Here is a 23,949-nt window from a genome sequence, read left to right on the forward strand (position 1 = left end):
TATGCGTTAAGGTGTGAAACCAAAACTCGATCGCCGGTTGACTGGCGGTTACCGGCGGTTGTATCGCGTTCCATTGTTTAGAACAATAGAAACCGACTCCAACCGGACGGAACCGCCCGGAACCGGCGGTCGAATTTTGATTTCATCTCTAACTCACTTTTTACATCTTTTGATTTACAAAATCCAAACATAACATCTTTCAACTGTCGAATATCCTCTGATACCAAAGTCGCCATTTGGTGAAGGATCCTTCTTTTTTAATAGCAAGCAAATAAGGTATTGTTATGCTATAGTTATTCATATTTCTTCATTTGTTTGTTCATTTATTTTATTTGGGATTTATCCATTAGAATGCCAATGAACTTATGCGACAACAGTAACAATGGAGTTCGACCAAGCATTACGTTATCTAGGGAACTTTGGTCGCTATCAAATCCTGCTCTATTTGATACTCAACATAATAGCTTCTATCTTCACAAGATTACAACTAATAGGCATGGTGTTTGTGTCCTACACACCTAAGCCATATTACTGCACACCACCTGAAGGATTTTTCGTCAACGAAACTGTGCCAGTGTTTCTAGATCAAGGGAAAGAAACGTACGACAGTTGTCATATGTACGTGGTGCAAGATGGTGAAGTGACAGAGAACGTTACCAGATGTCAGTTTGGTTGGGATTTTGAGACAGTTCATGGTGAGCAGAGTGTCGTCACTGATGTAAGTATATCGTGGTGTATAGATTTATTCATACGAAGTAATTTAAAATGTGGTAAAACGCTGGTGGTCAGATTTTGAGCCACAATATTATTGCTAAATGAGGGTTATTAACTTTGACTGCAGTGCTATATCACTCCTCATTGCCCTAGTTCTTTAACCCAATATATTTGTATATTCATTGAATGGCCTCTGAATGTGGCCATCCTGGCGCTGTTTGGATAATGGTACTGACATGATGTGTACTATCCCAGCTAAGGGAGTGTTCATAAATACTTTGGTGGGGGGGGCTGGAAAATATTTTTTTTCATGTCAACATTTTTTTTAACCCCCCCCTCTTTGTGAACCTAAAACTTTTTGACCCCCCCTCTTAATGGACCTTAAACCTTTTTGACCCCCCCTCATATTAGGTTCAAAACTATTTTGACCCCCCCCCCTCATTTTAATGTCACAAAGGACAGGAAATATATTAATGATACTAACATTTGTATTGATGTGCAATGAATTGTACGTCCATGTCATGTCATTAATATAAAATATATGTGAAATTGTGGAAATGTTTTATCATTTTGTACAGTAGCTCATAAGTATGTTTATGCAACATCTATTTATGATTGGAATCAATGGCTATGGAAGCATTGAAATTTTTGTTCTGGTTTTACTGGAACTTGGGCGGGGGGAATAAAATTGCGGGCACAGTTGACAAAAAAATTGCAGTTGCAAATTCATACCGGTTTTTGTTTTTTAGAGAGACTGTATTTGAGCATTTCATGTATTTGAGCTTCCAAAAAAGGCTTTAATGGGACGATGAGTGCACGTAGCATTCACAAATTTTGAATATTACACTATTTTCGCCCATGATGGGGATGAAAATGCCTTTATTGTGACAATGTGCGTTTTGTATTTTACACTATTTTGGCCCATGATCAGGGTGAATTTGGGTGGAAAACAGGCTCCTTGCCCTTTTCTTTTCCTTTGCCCTCCAAATTTTATCTTTCATTTTTTTGACAGGGAACTTTTTTCTTTCACCTTTGTCATGGGGGCACTTTCCCCCTTGGATAGTACACTACTGCCGAAATGGTGTGTTTTGCTCCCGGGTTTTGCTATTTGATGTGCCAATTTGTGTGATCGCGAAGCGCAAAATTGTGCAATTTTACCATATTTGGGCCCAAAACACTGTGCTTTTCAATGTGCTAAAAAAGTTGCATAGGGCAATTATTGGGGTTTTTTTCTCCTACTAGGATTTTTAGGGGGATGTCCCCCATGGAAAAATTAGGGGGTGGAAACTTGTACCCCGGTTCTCCAAGTAACATGATTTATTTGTAATTAATAATCTGTACTGCATGAAACATATGAAAATTTTGTAAATTGTCAACACTAAAGAAGAACAAAGATATTGCACATTCCAGAAGGAACTGACACAAACCTCAAAATTAAGTTATAAACAAGACAATTTTAACACCGTCATACTTATATCTTTGACTATTGAATGACTTGTCAAAATACATACAGGACCTGATCAAATACCCTTATCTGGAATGAACTTTTGTCCTGGCTTTACTGGAATATTTCGCGCGAAAAAAATTTCAGGTTTTTTTTGGTTCAGGACTTAAGTTTTTACACCCCCCCCCCTCTACGTGCCCATGAACTTTTTTAACCCCCCCTGTTCATACACCCAAAACTTTTTTAACCCCCCCTATTCAGAACTCCTAAAATTTTATGACCCCCCCTACATATTTTCCAGCCCCCCCTACCAAAGTATTTATGAACACTCCCTAACAATCTTTCGTTGTTACAACGTTGTCTAAAAGTATATAAAGTCGTACAAACGTAATAAATGGACGTTGTAAGTACGTATATCTGTGAACTCGTATTCGTGTAGTGACAACGTGATTCCCGAACGTTAATGTAACATCATTATGACGTTGTTTCGACGTCAAGTTGTGAACGTCGAAATAACGTCACTATGACGTTATATCAACGTCCGAAAATCACAACACGAATACGAGTTCACAAATTAACGTAATTACGACATCCGTAGATTACATTGTATCGGGGTCAGACCATGCCATTTATACGTGCTTTATACGTCGAAACAAAGTCATAAATGTGCGTACTAACGACATCCGTAGATGACGTTGTATCTGAGTCAGTTCATGACTTTTAAACCACGTTTTAACCACGTGCTTTATACGTCGAGACAACGTGATTATGACATTATATTAACATCCGGCAACAATGATGCTCAATCCCGAAAAGGGAGAGAGTATAAAAATTCAAAGTTTAGAACTTCAGGAATAGAAGTCGTTACTTTGAGTTTCACGCCTAAAGGCGATCGTCAGACGACACGATGGAGACATTTTAACTGGACAACAATTTATTTGAAATGTTAGAATTTACATACCATGGTGTCAACATCTAAACTAGTTTTTAGATACGTATTTGTGTAACGTTTTCTGAACTTATTTTTCACACGCTGTCACCAGGTCTGGTCAAACATTGCATCAACGTCGAAACAACGTCATAATGATGTTATATCAACGTCCAAAAATCAACGTCGAAAATAACGTTGTCACTACACGAATACGAGTTCACAGATTTACGTGTTTACAACGTAAATGACAACCTAAGTCCAACGTAAGCGAACGTCGTGAATACGTAGTGTGTTAGCTTAGCTGGGATGAGGCAACATATTTGTATTAAATACCTAATATTACAGTTTTATTTCTTATTATACATTTCAGTTTGACTTAGTGTGTGATGATGCCATTTTAGCTAAAGTATCGGTGTCTCTTTTCATGACGGGGATTCTCGTCGGGTACATCAGGACAATTAGCGGATATCTACGGCAGAAAACCTATCATGTTCATATCACTGATCGGTGAAGCTTTGAGCGGTTTGGGCATGGCGTTAGCGTGGAATTATTACGTCGTTGTATTCTTTTGGTTTTTACTCGGATTTTTTGAAAAACACATTTTTTTGTATCTACATATCTGGTAATTAAATAATTTAATTTAATTTGAGATATTTTTGGTTAAAATCGGAGCATTTTTACGATGTTGAAACCGGCTGAGGTCAAAATTTTACCTTTGACTTTTCGCGTCTGGCCCCAAGGGGCCAGATGCATTTAGTGTCTGGATTAAATCCCCAGGGAGTTCCAGTGACACATTCTAGAAGTTATCTGTTATAACTCAGCTGAAGATGTGATCATTGATACTGAGACAGAGACTGAGGCAGAGATGCGATTTGACCGACCAGCCTTTTATGACTCTTTAGGGTAAGGCGGCTTATGGTGTCATAAATTTAGTAGGAAGAATTGTGGCCATAATAGGTTCATAGGTCAACGCTAGAAAGTACAATATAATAAATCAGAAGATTATATGAACATAGTCGTGTGTTGCCATAATATTAATGTATATTGCTGTAATTTTTGTAATAATGTTCCTCCAAACTTAATGATATCCCGGGAATGATATGAAATAGTATAATTTGAAAATATTTTTGTTCTCTAATTATATTACACAAATTGTGAAGCACGCTGGTAAAGTAATGCACTTCATTTCACAAAGTGATCATTGAAAGCAGAGATGGGTTTTGACCAGCCTAGATTTAATTAATTAATTAATTAATTAATTAATTAATTAATTAATTAATTAATTAATTAATTAATTAATTAATTAATTAAATTCCTAAACAATAGAATGCATTAATCTTGGACTATAGATAATAATATATTACCAAGACAAGGTACAAATACACATGGCTATTTATATTAAAACTATTCTAAACACAAGTTAAACTTTCCAAAACATTGAAGTTAAGATTTCAACCTGTACATAACTGGAAAAATATATTAAATATCTGTACTACACCAAAGCGTATTAAGCATAACTTGAAACTCAGCTGACAGGTTATTGACCAAACTAAACAGTCTTTCAGAAGATTACTATACCAACTAAAGTGAGGTTCAAGTAACTGCTTACAAGTATAATACACTTGAAAATATCAAAACAAGAAATCGGTTGCCATGGTAAAAAGTTTTTAGCATGTGAATCCTGTGACCTTAAAACACTATTGGTCATGCTGATATGTATACTCAATAAAACATATTCATCACAGACATAAGATTCTCAGCAAATGTTGAATGAGTGGAGGATGGTGAGGAGAGATTAACGATCAAAACTTCTGCCAGGGACAGAATTTGCGAACTTGGCCTCACCTACAGGTCAAGCTCAAGGGCCAAATATGCCTATAGACTGCTGTATTAAGATAAATTGGTGCATCTTAATATCAGGGTACAATTTGGAGAATATTATTATTATCCAAAAATAATATAATTATGAAATAATGAATTAACTCTCTCAACATTTACCTAATATTATAACTACTGATCAAAGGCCTATCTGGCTATACAATAAGTAGGCCTGATAACAAATAATATAAATTCTTACTCTACAATGTTCAACAATCAAGCAGGAATATAACCACAATCTCATGGTACATGTTTCAACATACCTTATTATTCATAGCATAACTCATCAGCCTAATCAAGTGCTCGAATTAATTTTAAACAATAATAAACAAACACCATTTTACTGATACTTCCTGTGCGCACTCATAACTAGTATGAACGATATTTTATTATGACCCAAAGTTAAATAAATTGCATCAGCAACATAATAATTCAACTTTTACACAAAACCTACATAAACCATTACTATGTTTACTATCCCGCTTGATAGTGATCATATTAACACATTATAATTACAAAAATTTACAGTACCACCATCATGCCGCAACTAGGATTATACCATTTTGTGCCAGGGTTGCATTATAATATTAACCTTTTTAAAGAAGAAAGAGTAGTCAGTTAAATAAATAATTAATTAATCAATGTCATCAACAGAGGTCATTCAGGTCAGGTTATATGGGGTCAACGAGATGAAACAGTGTCGCTATCATGAGTACATATCACTTGAGTACATATGTCCAATACCATCAACAATAAAAAGTAATAATTCTCAAAAATTATTTAAATACCACCAACTATATTCATTTTTATATTTATGTCGATTAATAAAAAGTCATGAGAATATACTAGTACTTGGATCCTGATTCGTCAAGTCTGTTTCCATGACCACAACGCATCCAATCTTTTCTCTGGACCAGACGCATCCCTTTTTAGAGGAATTTTTATTTGCTTATAACTCAAGAACTATACATCACATGTAGGTCAAACTAAACTTTTTCTGAATCCTTATGACCAGAGGAATACTTTGGTAGTTTAAAACAAGATTCAAGCAATTTTGTAATGTGATCCTATGTAACCTTTGACCCCATTCTGGGATCCCCTGTAGAGGATTGATTTAGTTGGCCACCCAGAAGTTATTGCCTTTGACCCATAGAAAACGCCTATGCCAACCTTTTATAACACGCCATGTCGCTTCAAATGGCTTGGCTCCCAAGGTGTCGCATTTAATATTTAACATTGACTGATGCTGCTATTAATTTTACATTTATTATAACGTTACATATTTTTAATTTTAACCATTTATTCTTCTCCCTGTTCACTACAGGGGCTTATAAATTGCGGACTAGTAATGATTATGGAAATGTTTGCTCCCGAGAAACGAACCTTCGCTGGTTCCATTTGGGCTATTTTCCGGGGTATAGGTGATACAATAGTGAGTCCCATAGCTTATGGACTGCCTAACTGGCGTCATTATGAATTGCTGGTTTCACTGATTTGTTTACTCGTGTTACCAGCATGGTGGTAAGTCGATAAATGTGTGATATGTAGGTTGATATATATGTGAGTGGGGTGAGTTTGTGTGTGCAATGAGTGGGGTGCTGGTTGTCTCTTCATCCTTACTTAAGGGACTGTGCAATAATTATGAGCCCTGGGGAGGGTAAAATTGGGGGGCTAGACATTTTTGGCGAGCCGAAAGGGGGGGTAAGCAATTTTGGCAAGCCGAGAGGGGGAAGCGATTTTTGGCACGCATACATGGGGCACCTTTTTAATAAAACGCTCTAAAAAGGCTTAGGAAAACATTACGAAAACGCTTAACTATGCTAATTTTCCTGCTCGCTGCGCTCGCAACATACATCTAGACCATTTAAAGTTTGCAAATTGGGATTCCAAAATTTGGCATGTACGTTCAAGGGGGGGAGGGGGGTCAAAGATTTTTGGCGGGCCGTGAGGGGGGAGGGAGCAAGCGATTTTTGACGGGCCGAGAGGGGAGGGGGCAAGCGATTTTTGGCAAGCCATTTGGACATTTTACCTGGGGGGGCTCATAATTATTGCACATCCCCTAATGTATCCTTGTGAGGTACTCTGGTCAGTACAAGATAGTTAATAGCTTATGGAATACAAGATAATCGCGCACGCAATTTCCGCTTTGAAATTTAAGATAAAATGTGTGTTATATAATCTTTTGCCACGTAAGTTCATAAGCGGTATACTGGTTACTTAATCATTATAAACTGTAATATACAGTACATAAAAACAGTACATTTTTTTGTTTGTAATAAAATTATCTACTTTGACTTGTTTGTTTGTTTTAGGTTCATTCCAGAATCAGCACGATGGCTTGTTTCACGTGGCCGCGTAGATGAAGCAGACAAAATCCTTACTAAAATAGCTGATTTCAATAATATCCCTGTTCCCACTTCTTCATTTCTAACATCACGTCCGCAAGAACTAAGTGAAGAAGTTGTGCCACTTAGAACTTCACAAAAACAACCTGATGAAGATGCAATCTACAAGCCAGTGCCTGCTCCACGCAAACAGTTTAGTCCAAGTAGACATGGACATCACGGTTTAAGCGGTCACCAATCATCAACAAAGATAGCTCATCAGAAGTTTATACCACCGACTTCGTCTGTAACAGCACAATCAATAAAGAAACATAGTCTCGTGGACATTTTTAAATCCAGGGTGTTGTTAGTGAACTTTTTAATCATGGGTTACTGTTGGTATGTGAATAAACTCGTTCCTTTTGTTTGCTAGTCATTAATCAAACAGTCTAAACAGCTAAACTATTCTTTGGTCCACCTCAAGTTCGGTATTGACGTTAATGTCTTGTCGCGGTTGCGCTGCAAGCGTGTGTGTTCGACCAGCCCTTGCATGCGTGCGTGTTCGCTCTGCCTGATTAACTTTACGCCCGCGATTCGATATTGCATCCTGAGAAATACGCACCTACGTTACTACCGAACTTGGGGCGAACCAATGTATCGAACTCGTTGGGAATCTCCAAGTATCGCGCCTATGTTAGCTAGTTATTACACCTATTGGTCTGCCTCTGTTGTAATAATGTCCCAACTTTCAATTGTTACAGATTGTACCACATCAATATATTAGCATTTTAAACATTTCCATATCAATTCCTTTTGCCCAGAAAACCCATAGTTACATATCTGGTTGTACACAAGGCCCGGGGGGGGGGGTCACTCCCATTGTGGCCTGTACACCATCCGCGATAATGAAAACGCGTAAAAAGGGTAGTTTTTCGTGGGTAGGCACGATACGCGCGTACCGTATTTAGGGTGTCAAAAACGTGAAAAAAGGGTATCAAAATTGCAATTGCTAATACGCGAAAATGAAATTTAGGGTATGAAATTTGATGCAAGGAATAAAATCCCTGTTTTGGGTATTGTTTTAGCCAAGGGTTAAATCCTTGTTTAGGGTGCTTTTCAAAAGTTGATTATCGCGGATGGTGTACAGGCCACAATGGGAGTGACCCCCCCCCCCCGGGACACAAGGTCGGTTAATTGTGCGTGAGTAGCCTTGGCTATATTGTCTTACACGGTCCTTAACCGAGTCTGTGTTCTTCGTATGTGAGAAGATAATGCCGAAGACTACTTCGTGACCCAAAATAGCCCTGCAATAACTGCGAAATTTGTCAAAACTTGCGCTCTTGGCTTGCATGCTACGGGGAAAATATCTGGACAATCACAATAGGTTTTATCTCCTGGCATTTTCTTATTTTATCTCATGCACATGGTCTTAGTGGCCAGATGAAATAATATTACACCCACTAAAACCAAATTGTCCAATTTCCACTTACATTTTAAGTTCATGTTAATATTTATTTTTGTTTGCCTCTTAGGTTCGTCATTGGTACTGTATATTATGGGTTATCATTATACAGTGCTGAATTAACTGGTAATGTCTATTTCAATGTGTTTCTACTTTGTCTTGTCGAAGTACCTGCATACGTTGTTGCCTACTTTATGATGAGATGGTAAGTTCAATGTGTTTCTACTTTGTCTTGTCGAAGTACCTGCATACGTTGTTGCCTACTTTATGATGAGATGGTAAGTTTAATGTGTTTCTACTCTGTCTTGTCGAAGTACCTGCATACGTTGTTGCCTACTTTATGATAAGATGGTAAGTTCAATGTGTTTCTACTCTGTCTTGTCGAAGTCCCTGTATACGTTGTTGCCTACTTTATGATGAGATGGTAAGTTCAATATGTTTCTACTCTGTCTTGTCGAAGTCCCTGCATAGGTTGTTACCTACTTTATGATGAGATGGTAAGTTCAATGTGTTTCTACTCTGTCTTGTCGAAGTCCCTGCATACGTTGTTGCCTACTTTTTGATGAGATGGTAAGTTCAATGTGTTTCTACTCTGTCTTGTCGAAGTCCCTGCATACGTTGTTGCCTACTTTATGATGAGATGGTAAGTTCAATGTGTTTCTACTCTGTCTTGTCGAAGTACCTGCATACATTGTTGCCTACTTTATGATGAGATGGTAAGTTTAATGTGTTTCTACTCTGTCTTGTCGAAGTACCTGCATACGTTGTTGCCTACTTTATGATAAGATGGTAAGTTCAATGTGTTTCTACTCTGTCTTGTCGAAGTCCCTGTATACGTTGTTGCCTACTTTATGATGAGATGGTAAGTTCAATATGTTTCTACTCTGTCTTGTCGAAGTCCCTGCATAGGTTGTTACCTACTTTATGATGAGATGGTAAGTTCAATGTGTTTCTACTCTGTCTTGTCGAAGTCCCTGCATACGTTGTTGCCTACTTTTTGATGAGATGGTAAGTTCAATGTGTTTCTACTCTGTCTTGTCGAAGTCCCTGCATACGTTGTTGCCTACTTTATGATGAGATGGTAAGTTCAATGTGTTTCTACTCTGTCTTGTCGAAGTACCTGCATACATTGTTGCCTACTTCATGATGAGATGGTAAGTTTAATGTGTTTCTACTCTGTCTTGTCGAAGTACCTGCATACGTTGTTGCCTACTTTATGATGAGACGGTAAGTTATTCTTGATAAAGGACATTGATTATCAAAGGACAGGGAAAAAATTAAAAGGGTGAGATATGGCCGAGCGGTAAAGTGTGAGTTCGAATGTTGGGCTTACCTTAGGTGAGAATTCTCTTCCTCTTTAAAAATGTTCCTACAAAGTTGTGAATCCTGCAATTATGCTCGGTTACTTTGCAAAATATAATTGTAGAATTTCTTCTCCCCTCCCCTCATACACTGCTTAGCACGTACCAACAGATATAGTAGAGAGATTGCGATGTTACATACGTGGTGCGTGGCACGTACGTTGGCCTGTGCGTTTATACGACGTTGAAAACGATGTTAAATATTGCTAGTCTCGGTTCCAAACTGGATTGTGTCCATTTGTCACGAAGGAGAACAAGCGGCTGGAACCAAGACTAATATCTGATCTGGTCGATCGTTGTCGATAGAGGGCAATGTGATTGAAAACTTAATGGTTACCGAGTCTTTGCCTAATGCGAAATTGTTCCATATAGATGAATCCAACAAGCCAAGTCATGGTCAGGATTGGGTCGGCCATTGACTGGGTCCCCGCAGCACCAAACTGGTGTTGTGACTGCCCAATTGGGTGGATTAAAGCCGCTTAAATTCGATGTTAGATTCTTTTGTGTTGTAAACTGTTATCATTCTTTTGTCTACGTGTAACACGGGTGATAGAATGCAGTTTAAAATACCCTCCAAGGCCGCATCATTTCACATTTTAGGTGAGATGGAGCCGACGGGGACCCAAATATGGCGGCCATTGAGGTGTAGGAATGTGAGAAATTGGATTCGTCTATACCATGACTTTACTTTCAAAATGAGACTTTTTCGTGGTGAAAATTAGGCACGTAATACGTGCGTTCTATACGACGTTGGTGTCCAAAATGTGAAATCGCAATGTCATATTTTTTATACGGAAAGTATCACAAAAATTTGAATGGACAATCTCTGCTTGTTACATCGCGTATAAATGAAGTCAATTTTTAACACATCGCTGTAGCTTTAATATAATGATCATAATAATAATTAGACTTTCCTTCGTATGTTCACTATCCTTGACTGACTTTATCATAATGTGAAATGGACAAATTCTGTGCATTTTCAATGATGTATCTACGTTAATATCGCACGTGCAAAATCTTCAAAACTGGCTAAATACGCGACCTCGATTTGATACAGGAGAGTGGTTTTGAATAGATTATCGTGCGTCCGTCCGATCACTGCGTTTGGAAATCGCACTCTCTCTAGTGTATGTGTGACGTCTCGTGGTTAGGAAGTTACGTTAAGCTGTTGACCTTTCCTGTATACGGGGTACAGGAAAAGTCACACCCTGTGCACATGAAGTGTCAGAGCTATTCAAAAAAGGAAGGGGGCATCTCCGGTTCTGATATCTACAATACAGTCCAGGTTCCAGCCTCCAGGATCGTGCATAGGTAAACTGTGTATGTAATAAAGCCCGTGCAATAATACCTAATAATACCTAAAGGTGAGGTACAGCACGTTCGATGCTCCTCACATCTATTGTAGTTTGGGAAATCAAAAACGCAAACTAATGCGAGTGATATTTTAATTAATTAATTAATTAATTAATTAATAAAATAATGAATGAATGAATGAATGAATGTATTGATTTATTATTTATTTATTATTTATTTATTGGGTCACGGAACAAGAATTCCCAATTCCTCATTTCTCGACCCAAGGGCTAAGAGCAAAATTGTACAATTGATTTGTTGGGAGTGGCCTTTCTTTTCCTTGTACTTTCTCTTCAATTCTGTTTCTTTGTTTTCTCTTCATATAGGCCAGCATGCTTATATAAGCTTTAAGCATGGGTTAAGCATTTTGCTTGAGCCTGGTCCCAACGGGACCCAAGTGTGTGTCCGCCCGGTTAAACAAACAAACAAACACACCCCCCACCCCCACACCCCCCCACACACAAACAAACAAACAAACAAACAAGAGCATGTACTTAGGCTGCGGTGAGCCAATGATACTGTAAAACCTCATCTACAAATAATATAGTGTTTTTGACGAAGCTAAATTAATACGAAACAGCCGTAAATATGCCAATATACTGGTTTTACAATAGTACTTGTTTGTATAAACTTGTATCGGTAATTTAGCTTCCATCCAAAACACTCAATATGCTTGCAGACGATCTTGTACGGTATTTTGTTTGAATTTTGATCATTTTTTTCAATCCCAGGATAGGACGTCGAATTATTTTGAGTATGTCTTTTTCCATTGCCGGTGTTTTCTGTGTGCTCACAGCATGTGTACCTGACGAAACTAGTAAGTAAAAGTCCAGTTGTTCTGATCTGCTGACGACCTTGAAATACCAGAAAAAACTTTGTTGGCAAAATGCTCTAAAAAGGGCCATGGCCCTAAAAGGCCATACAGGTGTCAAATCTTGTTGAAAACCAAACAAAAGTATTAAGGTCAAAACGATTCAGATAAAAATATTGTTTAGTCTATGTTTCTCGTGTCATAAACAAAAGGTCAAAGGTCACATTTTGGGCTTAAACGGAGTCAAAGAATAAAAGAATTACCCAAATTTGACCTTAATGTTATTATCATATTGCTCATCTTGCAAAAACAATTCAACTTAAGAATAGTTTGCACCATCTAGGATGTCTCTTTACATAGCTAACATTTTTAAATAGGTCAATAGATATTTTGGTAGAAGTTTGTTCAAACATCACAAAAGTATTCCTCTAGTATTAATGATTCAGAAAAGGTATAGTTTGGCTTATCTGCGCCGTATAGTTCTCGAGTTATATTAAAAAATGTCACAGGTCATACCTTTTCATCCAGTTACCTATGTAACGAAACATCCTATGTGGTGCAAACTATTCTTTATTTGAATTGATACAATCATACAATTAAAATCGGATCGTTGTTAAAGTTTTGACCCATGTGGAGCCCAAAATGCCGCCTTTGACCTCTTTGCTTATAACTCAAAACCGTACATCTCAGCTAGGTCAATCCAAATTTGTCTGACCTAAACTCTTTTCTGAGCAAGGTGCATTTTTTTGCCAACAATGTTTTTCCTATTCTTTGAGGTCAGTTTATGAAAAAGCTAATTCTGGACGTAAATCACAGGCTTCTTGACTATAAGCTAAAGTGGATTGTTATAAAATATCCCGAGTTGGATTTTGATTTTGCTACAGTATTATCATATTATACGTTTCCAGTGGTATAAAAATCTCACTTTTTTGAGAAAAGTGTGTGTGTGTGGGGGGGGGGGAGTGGGTTGTGGATCACGAAATGCCCTTTTAAGAAAATATATATAAGTAACACAGTGTCTCAGTGGTTAATTGATCGGACTAACCATCATAAGGTTGCTGGTTCGAGTCACACCACGGTCAAAATTGTGTCCTATATAAGTGTCTCAGTGGTTAAGTGATCGAACTAACCATCATAAGGTTGCTTGTTCGAGGCAAACCACGGTCAAATTGTCGTCTCGTGGGTCAAGACACTTAATAACCCCGTTTATTTCACTTTACTAGGTACCGGTATAAGCCGATTCACCATTATAACTGCTCATGCTCAGAATCCAGATTTTTGTGACCTGAAGAAATCGACGGCGAGGAGGCTGTATTCTATTTTCAATTGCGTGAACTTTATTGTTCACACAAAAATGCCTTGCTTTCGAGTTTTATAGCTTTTTATTCCTTTTTCTGTCTTCAGTACCTTTCATTTATCAAACGGTTGTGAAGACAGAATACAGATAATGCAGAGTATAATACTAGAAAACAATCACCCGATTGAAAATGCACTACAGCCTCATCATCTTTATCTATATACAAAATCGGCATTATTAACCACAATGCATTTTGTTCTGAAATCGTAAATAAGCGATCTTGGCTTTATTATTATGTTTACTTTATAGCTGACGCTGTGCGATATAAGATGGTATAAATGTCGAGCAAGTGACCGGGGAATTATAATTAAGTCCTATACCAAATATGGAAAAAAGAAATTGTTTCCTTCTACATTTTAATTAAGCATTTCATGATGACAAAATACGTACGCCGAAGTATAGATGTGACAAGAGATGGAAACGCTCTGGAACTGCGCTGAAAGTCACGTGATGAATGGTTTTATACGCTGGCGAAGTTATGTAATAATCGGACTAACTACCATAACAATAGGTGAAAACAATGTTTGAATATACTGCGCTGTGTTATGGTATCGAGTACGATGTTTATGATATCGCCCATGCCTATATTGTATATTCATGTAAGGTCAGAGTTCACGTAATAAAAGGTCTCTTTACGTTACCACAACATGGAGGCACGCGGTGGTTAATTTTCCTCGAAAATAGCAGCAAATTTTTGAGGAAATTTCGGTATTTAGCAGCACAAAATGCCGGACGCGAATGAAGCTGGCGATGGGGCAGCTGCCGGTGATGCAGTGAAGATGATCGGTGGTGTCAAACCGCCAGCGCAGCCCACTATTTCCAACGGGATCATAGACGATTGGAAACTGTGGAAGCAAGCTTGGGACAATTATGTTATCGTCTCGCGACTAAACAAACAGCCAGCGGACTATCAAACAGCCATGTTTCTAAATGTAATTGGTCCACAAGGGCTTAAGATCTATAATAGCTTTGAACTTAAGGAAAATTCTAGGGATCTGGCAAGCATCCTTCAGCATTTCCATGCATACGCCATAGGCGAAGTGAATGAAACCTATGAGCGTTATATTTTCAATCAGCGTGTGCAGAAAGCTGATGAAAATTTTGAGACATATTTAGCTTCCTTACGAGTTTTGGCCAAGACTTGTAGTTTTGAACCTCTTACAGATTCGCTAATACGCGACAGAATTGTGTTAGGAATCCTGAAGGATGATGCCAGGAAATTATTATTGCAAGAACGCGGTCTCACCCTGGCCAAAGCCATTAGCATTTGCAAATCGTGTGAAGCAGCAGAAACTCAAGCAAAAGCTTTTAAAGAATCCGTAGCACCCACAGCCATCAACAAAGTTGCCAGAAATTTCAGAAAATCTTCTGGCACAAAGCCAAAACCTAGAAATCAAGCAACAGCTAAAAGGCTAGGCCCAGAGCGAGACTGCTGGTATTGCGGTAACAAACACATTAGAGATAAAAGTGTGTGCCCCGCCCTTGGTAAAACATGTAAAAAGTGTGGCCTGAAAGATCACTTTGCCAAAATGTGCAAACAAGCCTTGGATAAGCCCTATGCAGCAGGTACTACTAGTAAGAAAAAAGTAAATGCAATTAACCAGAATAGTTATGAATATGATAGTGATTCTAGTAGTACAGAATACATCTCCATGGTGAATGTACATGTAAATAGTGTCAAATCTAACATGGATCTGGCTGACATGTTAATAAATGACAAAACCACAGTCGCATTCCAGTTAGATAATGGTGCGGAGTGCAATATCCTCCCACGGCAGCATATTGACAATGAAACAGCGCAAATGATTGTCAATCAAGAGACTACGCTACGCATGTGGAATAAGACCACGCTGACCGCAACAGGCAAATGCAGACTAAAATTACGCAATCCAAAAAACCAACGCAAATACTCTGTAGAGTTTAAGGTGGTTGACACACCTGGGCTGCAGCCATTGCTCGGGCGCGTATCGTGTCAACAAATGGGTTTGATAACTGTGAACCATGATCAGTTTGACAGTACAGTCTCAGCAGTACAAGCACCGGTACTGAAACCTGAAGACAATTATGCAAGCGTCTTTGATGGTCAGCTTGGTAGTATTCCCGGTGAAGTGCATCTCGAGACTGATGCCAGCGTAGAGTCGTCTATTTTGCCGCCTCGTCGTTTACCGCACGCAATGAAAGCAAGAGTTCAGAAAGAACTTAATGATCTCGTGGAAAAGCAAGTAATCGCGCCAGTTCCGCCTGAAGAGCCAGCACAGTGGGTTAGTCAGCTTGTAGTTGCGGAAAAGAAGAATGGCAGCTTACGCGTGTGCATTGACCCGCGACCCCTGAATGAAGCACTTAAACGTGTGCACTACCAGCTACCTACTCTGGATGATATACTCCCTGACCTAGCACAAGCAAAACTTTTCTCCAAGCTGGACCTCAGCAACGCATTCTGGCAGTTAAGTTTGGATGACGAGTCGTCACTGTTGACATGCTTCAACACACCCTTCGGCAGGTATAGATGGCGCCGTCTCCCATTTGGTCTCTGCATATCATCAGAAATCTTTCAAAGTCGCCTACATGCTGCACTGGAAGGATTACCCGGTGTAATCTGTGTGGCAGATGACATTGTCGTATATGGTACAGGTGACGATGATGTAACCGCACTCAAGAACCACGATGCAAATCTTAAGAGCCTTCTGGAACGCTGCACAGCGCTAGACATCAAGATGAACAAAAGCAAGTCAGTGTTCAGAACCACAGACATTCCATTTCTGGGACACAGAGTGACAAACCACGGACTGCGAGCTGACCCAGATAAAGTTGAAGCAGTTCTGAACATGCCGACACCCACAGACGCACAGGGTGTGCAGCGCTTAGTTGGATTTGTCAACTATTTGAGCAGATATTTACCAAGTCTGTCAGACACGCTGGAGCCAATACGCCAACTAGCTAGACCTGATGTCCCATGGCACTGGACACACGCACAGCAGGAAGCACTGGATCGCGTAAAGACTCTTGTAACTGCTGCACCAGTGTTAGCCTATTATGACCCAGCCAAAGAACTAACAATTCAGTGTGACGCGAGCGGCAAAGGCCTCGGGGCCGCATTGCTGCAAAACGAACGCCCCATAGCGTACGCCAGCCGCGCAATTACGGACACTGAATCCAGATATGCCTCCATCGAGAAGGAAATGCTAGCCGTCGTTTTCTCTCTCGAACACTTTCACCAGTATACTTTTGGTCGCCATACCAGAGTCATCAGTGACCATAAGCCTTTGGAAGTCATCGTCAAAAAGCCCCTCGTAAAAGCCCCCAAGAGACTACAGGGCATGATGCTTCGCTTACAGAAATATGACTTTGACATTACCCACCAAGCAGGCAAATTCATGTACCTCGCTGACACTCTCTCCAGAGCGTTCATCAGCAACACACCCCAAGATAGCCACGACTTCGAAGAAGTGAATGTCGTAAGCTACTTGCCGATACGCGAGGATCGTCTTGAGCAAATCCGCAAAGAAACGGAACAAGATGAGTCGCTGCAACTCCTCAAAGAAACAATCATGAACGGATGGCCAGAGAACCGCGAGACTTCAATGCCAGAACAATTGACACCATACTTCAGCTTCAGAGAAGAGCTTGTTGTGCAAGATGGATTGGTGTTTAAGGGAAACAGAGTGGTCATTCCACAGAAACTACGGAGTGACATGAAGCTGAAACTACACTCTTCGCATCTGGGTGTTGACGGTTGTCTGCGTCGCGCACGCGAATGTATCTTCTGGCCGGGAATGTCTAGCGAAATCAAGCAGTACATCGCAACTTGCGATATTTGTCGCACTTATGAGAGCAGCCAGCAGAAAGAGACTCTCATGAATCATGAAACACCATCCAGACCATGGGAACGTGTTGGTACTGATCTGTTTTCATGGAATGGAAATGACTTTCTGGTAACTGTGGACTACTATAGCAATTTCTGGGAAATAGACCCTCTAACTGACACCTCAAGTAGCACAATAGTCAAGAAACTCAAAGGGCATTTTGCCAGATATGGATGCCCAACTCAAGTGGTCAGTGACAATGGCCCGCAGTACACAGCAGAAACTCTCAGGAAGTTCGCACACGATTGGGACTTTGAACATTTAACATCTTCCCAGGCAACAGCCAAGCCAATGGCAAAGCCGAATCCGCTGTCAAGACAGCGAAGCGAATCCTGACCAAGTCTGCAAAAGCAGGAACAGACCAGTATCTTGCTCTCCTTGATCACCGAAACACGCCTTCGCAAGGTCTTACAACAAGCCCCGCACAACGTCTGATGAGCCGACGTACGCGAACGCTGCTGCCAACATCTGCCAATCTCCTACAGCCAAGAGTTGTGAATGAGAAAGACAATATCAAGAAAAAACAAGACAAACAAGCTGAACATTTCAATAAATCAGCAAAGGATTTGACACCCTTGGCAACAGGTGACGTTGTCCGTATGAAGCCATTAGTACGCGGCAACAGAACCTGGGAGAAAGCAGTTGTCTCTGAACGTCTGGACGAAAGATCATACCTAGTGGAAACAGAGAAAGGGAGCTACAGGCGCAATAGAGTGCATCTTCGCAAATCGCAAGAAAATCCGCCTCTAGTCATGCCCAAACTGCCACTGAAAAAGAAAAAGACTGTTAATGATCACAAAACAACAAAGACAACGACAGACAACACGTTGAAAACAACAGCGAAAGACGACACGTCGAAAACGCATACACAAACAGCGAAAGACGACACGTCGAAAACGCAGACACAAACAGCGAAAGACGACACGTCGAAAACGCATACACAAACAGTGAAAGACGACACGTCGAAAACGCATACACAAACAGCGAAAGACAAGACACCGAAAACGCAAACAGCAAAGGACAATTACTGCACAAGGGCAGGCCACAGGTTGCGGCCACCGGAACATCTTAAAGACTATGTACAATAAGAGAATAACTGCATGTAGTCAATGAAAACACATTGACATTTTAAACATTTATGTTTCTAGCACAAATCAAAACAAGAAGTTTTGAAAGTAAACAAGAAGTTTTGAAAGTTATTCAAATGTATCCAAATTCCAAAACAAGAAGTTTTGAGAGTTGTTCAAGTGTATCCAAATTCCAGAACAAGAAGTTTTGAAAGTTGTTAAAGGTATCCAAAACAAGAAGCATTGAGATACATTCTGCTAAGGACTATTTGACTTTACTTAAAAGAAAGCTAAAATTTTGCATAAAATCATGCAAGTGAAATTTTGTTTCCGGCAAAAGTTTCAAGTGTTATTGCCAGTCTCACCCAAAAGAAAGTGAGCACTTTTTTTTTATCATTTTTTTTGAGAAAAAAAGGGATGTTATGGTATCGAGTACGATGTTTATGATATCGCCCATGCCTATATTGTATATTCATGTAAGGTCAGAGTTCACGTAATAAAAGGTCTCTTTACGTTACCACAACACGCTGCACTGTACGAGGTACCAACGCACTGAAGGGTCTATTCTTCTATTGTGTCCGATTTGAGCGCTGACATTATTGGAAAATGTTGCCAATCAAGATTCATGATAGTGTACATTCAACGTCCAGTTATCGAAATTGGGTGACATGTGTTTGGCAGGTGTGAAATATATCTGACTGGGTGTTTTAATTACGTAACGTATTAAGGTTTTGGCATCATTAAATGGCTGCCTAGTGTTATTATATGCATAGATTCTATAATAATTATTATTATTTTCTTTATTCCTTTCTTTTCCTTTCTCTGCACTTATTCTTTCTTATGCACACACTTAAGCAGTGACGTAGATTTCTTTTTGACATTGAGGGGGGGGTTAAGTACCCAGTACAGTGAACCTTATGGTACAAATGCGCGGGAAAATAGGCCTATTGAAACTAAACTGGTGAAATATGGGACAAAAGTGGAATTAATTCGCGCGAAGCGCTAAAAAATGACATTTTGTGGCTAAAATGACCAAATATGAGGTTAATTTTGACAGAAACCCATACACAGGCGTCAATATTGGGGGGGTGATTATATCGACCATCCCCCCTGGCAAAATATGCCAACTCTCCCCCCTCTCCGATCTACGCCTATGTAATTTAGACCCCTGTGACTGCATCGCTCTCCTTCTACTCTCTCTCCTTCTCCCCTCTTCCTTTCTTTTTTTTTGTCTTCCGCCCCTCCCCTACAATCTCGATCACCCATCCGCTTCTCCTCTTTTCACCTCTCGACCCTCCTTCACTACCTCAATTGGACACAGATAGACCTGGCAGCAATGACACGTTGTTACGGGTAATCGGTCAGCAACTCTATTGAATTTATTTAAATGAGGCGCCTAAATTAAGATGGGCGGTCAATAATGCTATGTCGACGGTAAAGTGTGTTTTTGTATGTATACAACAACTCGAGCACACCCTTGTGCGGTTTTATAACAAAAGGTACCTCTCGTCCGTGTAGGCGCTTTCACGTGACTTTCATTTGATCACTTAATGACAGTGGCCTGCCTATAAAGCGTTAATACGCTGTCAGGTCAGTTACCGATTTAATGGCGGAAGCCCTTTGTCCCAAACAAAAGGTACCTCTCGATGAATAGCTTGGCGGAAACTCTAATAGGCACAAAGGAGCAATATGCGTTACGTAATCTATTTCCTCTCCTTTCTATATCTAACCTCCTTGCGAGGTACCTCTGCATTGAACTATATCATACTGATCACTTGCACCTGTAAGATTGGTATCTTTGAAAAGACCGGTATTGTATTCAATCTACGATTGCAGATATACACTGGGGATGAGTGTAACTTGCTTGTAGTGCAGCGCGTTATATTCATAATTGTTTTCACCTATTGCTATTGTGGTTATTCATATTTATTACGTGACTTCGTCAGCGTATATGGTCAATTCCAGCGAAAGCGGGACAAAATTCTCTCTATGTTAACTTTCCACTTTAAAATGTCATTAATAAAGGAAATCACGTTATTGATGGAGCATATCATGTCACGTCCAATGTGCTCTCTTTGTGCATATAGGCCTTTACTAGCAAGTCATACCAGGGGACAAGTTATGATAGCTTAAATGAATTGGCGTTACCCACGAATTCAAAGATAAAGCACCATATATGTCATTGAATGTCCTTCAATCAAAATTAAATTATTACCGTTAGAAAGACGTTTGCATGATCTCTCATCATATGTAAAACGATTGAATTCCACCAAAGTTTGTGGACTCTAGAGGCCATTAAGTCAATTTGGCTAATAATTTTGTTACCCGCGTATCAAAAATAAAATGATCGTTCTGAAAATGTTAAGTGAATATGCCATACATGACTATATCATGAAACGAAGTTTCGTTCTATAATTCTGAGGTCCAAGTGATTATTTTATGCAAATACGTTTTACCCATAAAATTCCATAAAATCAAATTTGACGTTACCCACGTATCAACTGTTACCCACGAGTCCAGCAAATATAATTGCCATAACTTAAATTAACATTTAATGACTTTGGACACTGAATTTAGTTTGACAAGCGCTTAAAATTGTAAATCGTAAAAATACGTTCACCGCTTTAAAAAGAATCTACGACGGTTTAAACTTGTGTTACCCACGAATCCCGAATAGATGCTAACCTTGAAAAATAAGGAGATTGTTTATTTTAAGTTTAAGTCAGCACATATTCAAGCCATGGGTATGCTATAATTTTGACAGTACTTACAGTTTATACACCTAAGAAACGCAAACCCCAAACAGTACTATAGTACTTATAGCTTTACCCACGAATTCGGCGTTACCCACGAATCCAAGGATTTACTCGTAAATTATATGTTTCTTATGCATCTTAACATTTTGAAAACATGCGAAATAGGTTCCAAAACAGTCCTGTTTAATAACGTCCTCTTGAAGGTATACTGAAGCTGCATCATGAAGTTTTGATTGATTATCCTAAATTACCATTTTTTGGGTAAATGCAATTGGTTAGAGAAACGGGAATCATTGAAACACAATGGAGGAACAACCGCATGGTGGTTTCCAACCTTCTGTAATATTTTCTATTTTGCCGCTTACCAATACATACCTTCAAATATGTGTTACCCACGAACATTTTAGTTACCCACGAATCCCTACTTAAATTATAGTTAACAATGTATTGATAGTGTTTTAGTTCATAGGAACTGTCAAACACGAGTTAATAGAATATTGCTGCATGAAAATATGGAATGATTTTACTAAAATAATAATATAAAACTGTTTGCTCTGTCTATTTGAATTTGGCAACTTCATTATTCTCAAAATTTTATACCCAAAATGCCATAATGATCCATTCTAAATATTCCATGTAGTCTGTATTTTGATTAAAATTCATTTTAGTGCCATTGCAGCCTGAATTATTGACATACGGAAAAGTATTTTTTTTATTAAAAAAATTAATAGGAATTGCTATTTTCCAGACGCTGTTACCCACGAATCCATCCGAGATCCTCATCCTGCGACGAGATACAAAATCTAACTTTATATTTATATGAAGCATTTATTCTAATCTTTCGAAATAATACAGTAATGTTAAATGACAGCCACTTTGGAAAGAGTTCGAAGAATTGACACAATCTTAACTGTACACCTGGTTCTTTCTTAAAATTTGTAATAACCAAAATATTTCTGTATAGATATATGTAATAAAATTCTATTTTACGTTCAAAGTCTTCACCGATTTCTAGTGTATATGAGTCACACATAAAATATTGAAAGATATTAAAGAAAGTGAAATTTTATGGCGTACAACAGGTGAAAAATGCTTGAATTCGTGGGTAACATGCATATGCGCATTTAACACTTTATTTGGTCTAGCAAGAAAAGTTATTTTTCAATCCGATGGCACTTCCACCTGATGATTCACTAGACATGATCGTCTCATTTGATAAGTCTAGAATTGAAAAGGAAAACATTTTCAAAATGGCCCCAGAGAGAATTTTGGCCCGCTTTGGCTGGAATTGACCATATACCAGTCCAACCTTATTCGCCAACGAAGTGGTTACGTAACTCCCTGGTAACTGGATCACGCTCCTTAGAGCTTAAAGCTTCTTAAAATTCGATGTTAGATTTTTTTGTGTTGTAAACTGTCATCATTCTTTTGTCTACATGTAACACGGGTGATAGAATGCAGTTTAAAATACCCTCCAAGGCCGCATCATTTCACATTTTAGGTGAGATGGAGCCAATGGGGACCCAGCTTTTGCTGCCATTGAGGTGTAGGAATGCGTGAAATTGGATTCGTCTATAGACCAACTAAAGCGTCACAGAGTGAGCGGGTACACAAATTCAGTCCAGTCTACTTAAGGCAGCTGTGTACTCTCAGACATGCATGTAGTAAAAGTGCCATAACTTTGTAATTATTCACGCAAGACATATAAAAGTATACATTTTTATAAAGGCAATACATCAATGAATCTTAATATAAATACAGATTTGGTGTAAAAACAACCATTATGAAGAAAATCACAAAAAGTGAGTTTTTGGCCATTTTTGTTGGGTACATCATAACAAAAAAACACTCTTTCCGAAAATTTTTGTTTTGTTTTTTCTTAATCTTCAGACATCATTCCAAAAACGGTTTTTTTAGTTTAGATATTGACCATATAAGGCATCAAAATGAACTTTTAAAATTCACAAACGCCTATTTGCACAAAATGATGCCTAAAATCGGAAATAGACCAAAATATAAAAAATGAGAAAACCGTTTCTTAAGTCGATCATGCTGTTTATGATGAGCATAATTGCTTACATATAGATGCTGTATTTATTGAGTTATCGTGTACCTAAATTGTCATTTTACCGAGAAAATGAACATTGAAATAAAGGCCGTTGAAGTTTAAAGAGGTCACATTTTGCACTTTGATCGAAGCTCACATGAGAATGCGGCAGAATGCGGGGGAAAGAACTTGAAAAAATTCACATGTTATCAGCTAAAACGGAGCCATATTTGACCGCAAGGTTTTTATGAAATCAGTGCTTCCGTGGTGCTTCCATAAGATGCGCCGCGCATGCAGATAAGCGTTGCGTATGCGTAGCATATCTGTGCGTTAACAAATTGCGCGTCTACAAAACGCGATGCGTTGTCGCGCGCGTATACCCCGATGGTACAACAAAGATTTTCTTTCCTTTTAAATTGCGGAAACGAGTGAAATAGTGAAATAAAATCCATAAAAAAGAGCATTTGGAGTTAACAAATCTGGATTTTCTTTCCTTGTATTATTTTATAAAAACATAACAAAGTAAATACATTTCAAAAAAGCTCAATTTCGCGAAAGAATACCAACTACAAAGTAGAGTT

General features: G+C 38.8%; 1 protein-coding gene across 1 annotated transcript; it reads left to right on the forward strand.

Moving 5' to 3' along the window:
* Positions 1 to 382: 382 nt before the first annotated feature.
* On the forward strand, positions 383 to 11,818 carry LOC140157579 (organic cation/carnitine transporter 2-like). The gene is made up of 5 exons (XM_072180819.1): positions 383 to 718; positions 3,460 to 3,596; positions 7,280 to 7,690; positions 8,824 to 8,958; positions 11,794 to 11,818. Exons 1-5 carry the CDS (start codon positions 383 to 385, stop codon positions 11,816 to 11,818), a joined length of 1,044 nt encoding a protein of 347 aa, XP_072036920.1.
* The last annotated feature ends 12,131 nt before the right edge of the window (positions 11,819 to 23,949 follow it).

This window comes from Amphiura filiformis, chromosome 7, assembly GCF_039555335.1.
Source record: "Amphiura filiformis chromosome 7, Afil_fr2py, whole genome shotgun sequence".
Classification (NCBI taxonomy): Eukaryota; Metazoa; Echinodermata; class Ophiuroidea; order Amphilepidida; family Amphiuridae; genus Amphiura; species Amphiura filiformis.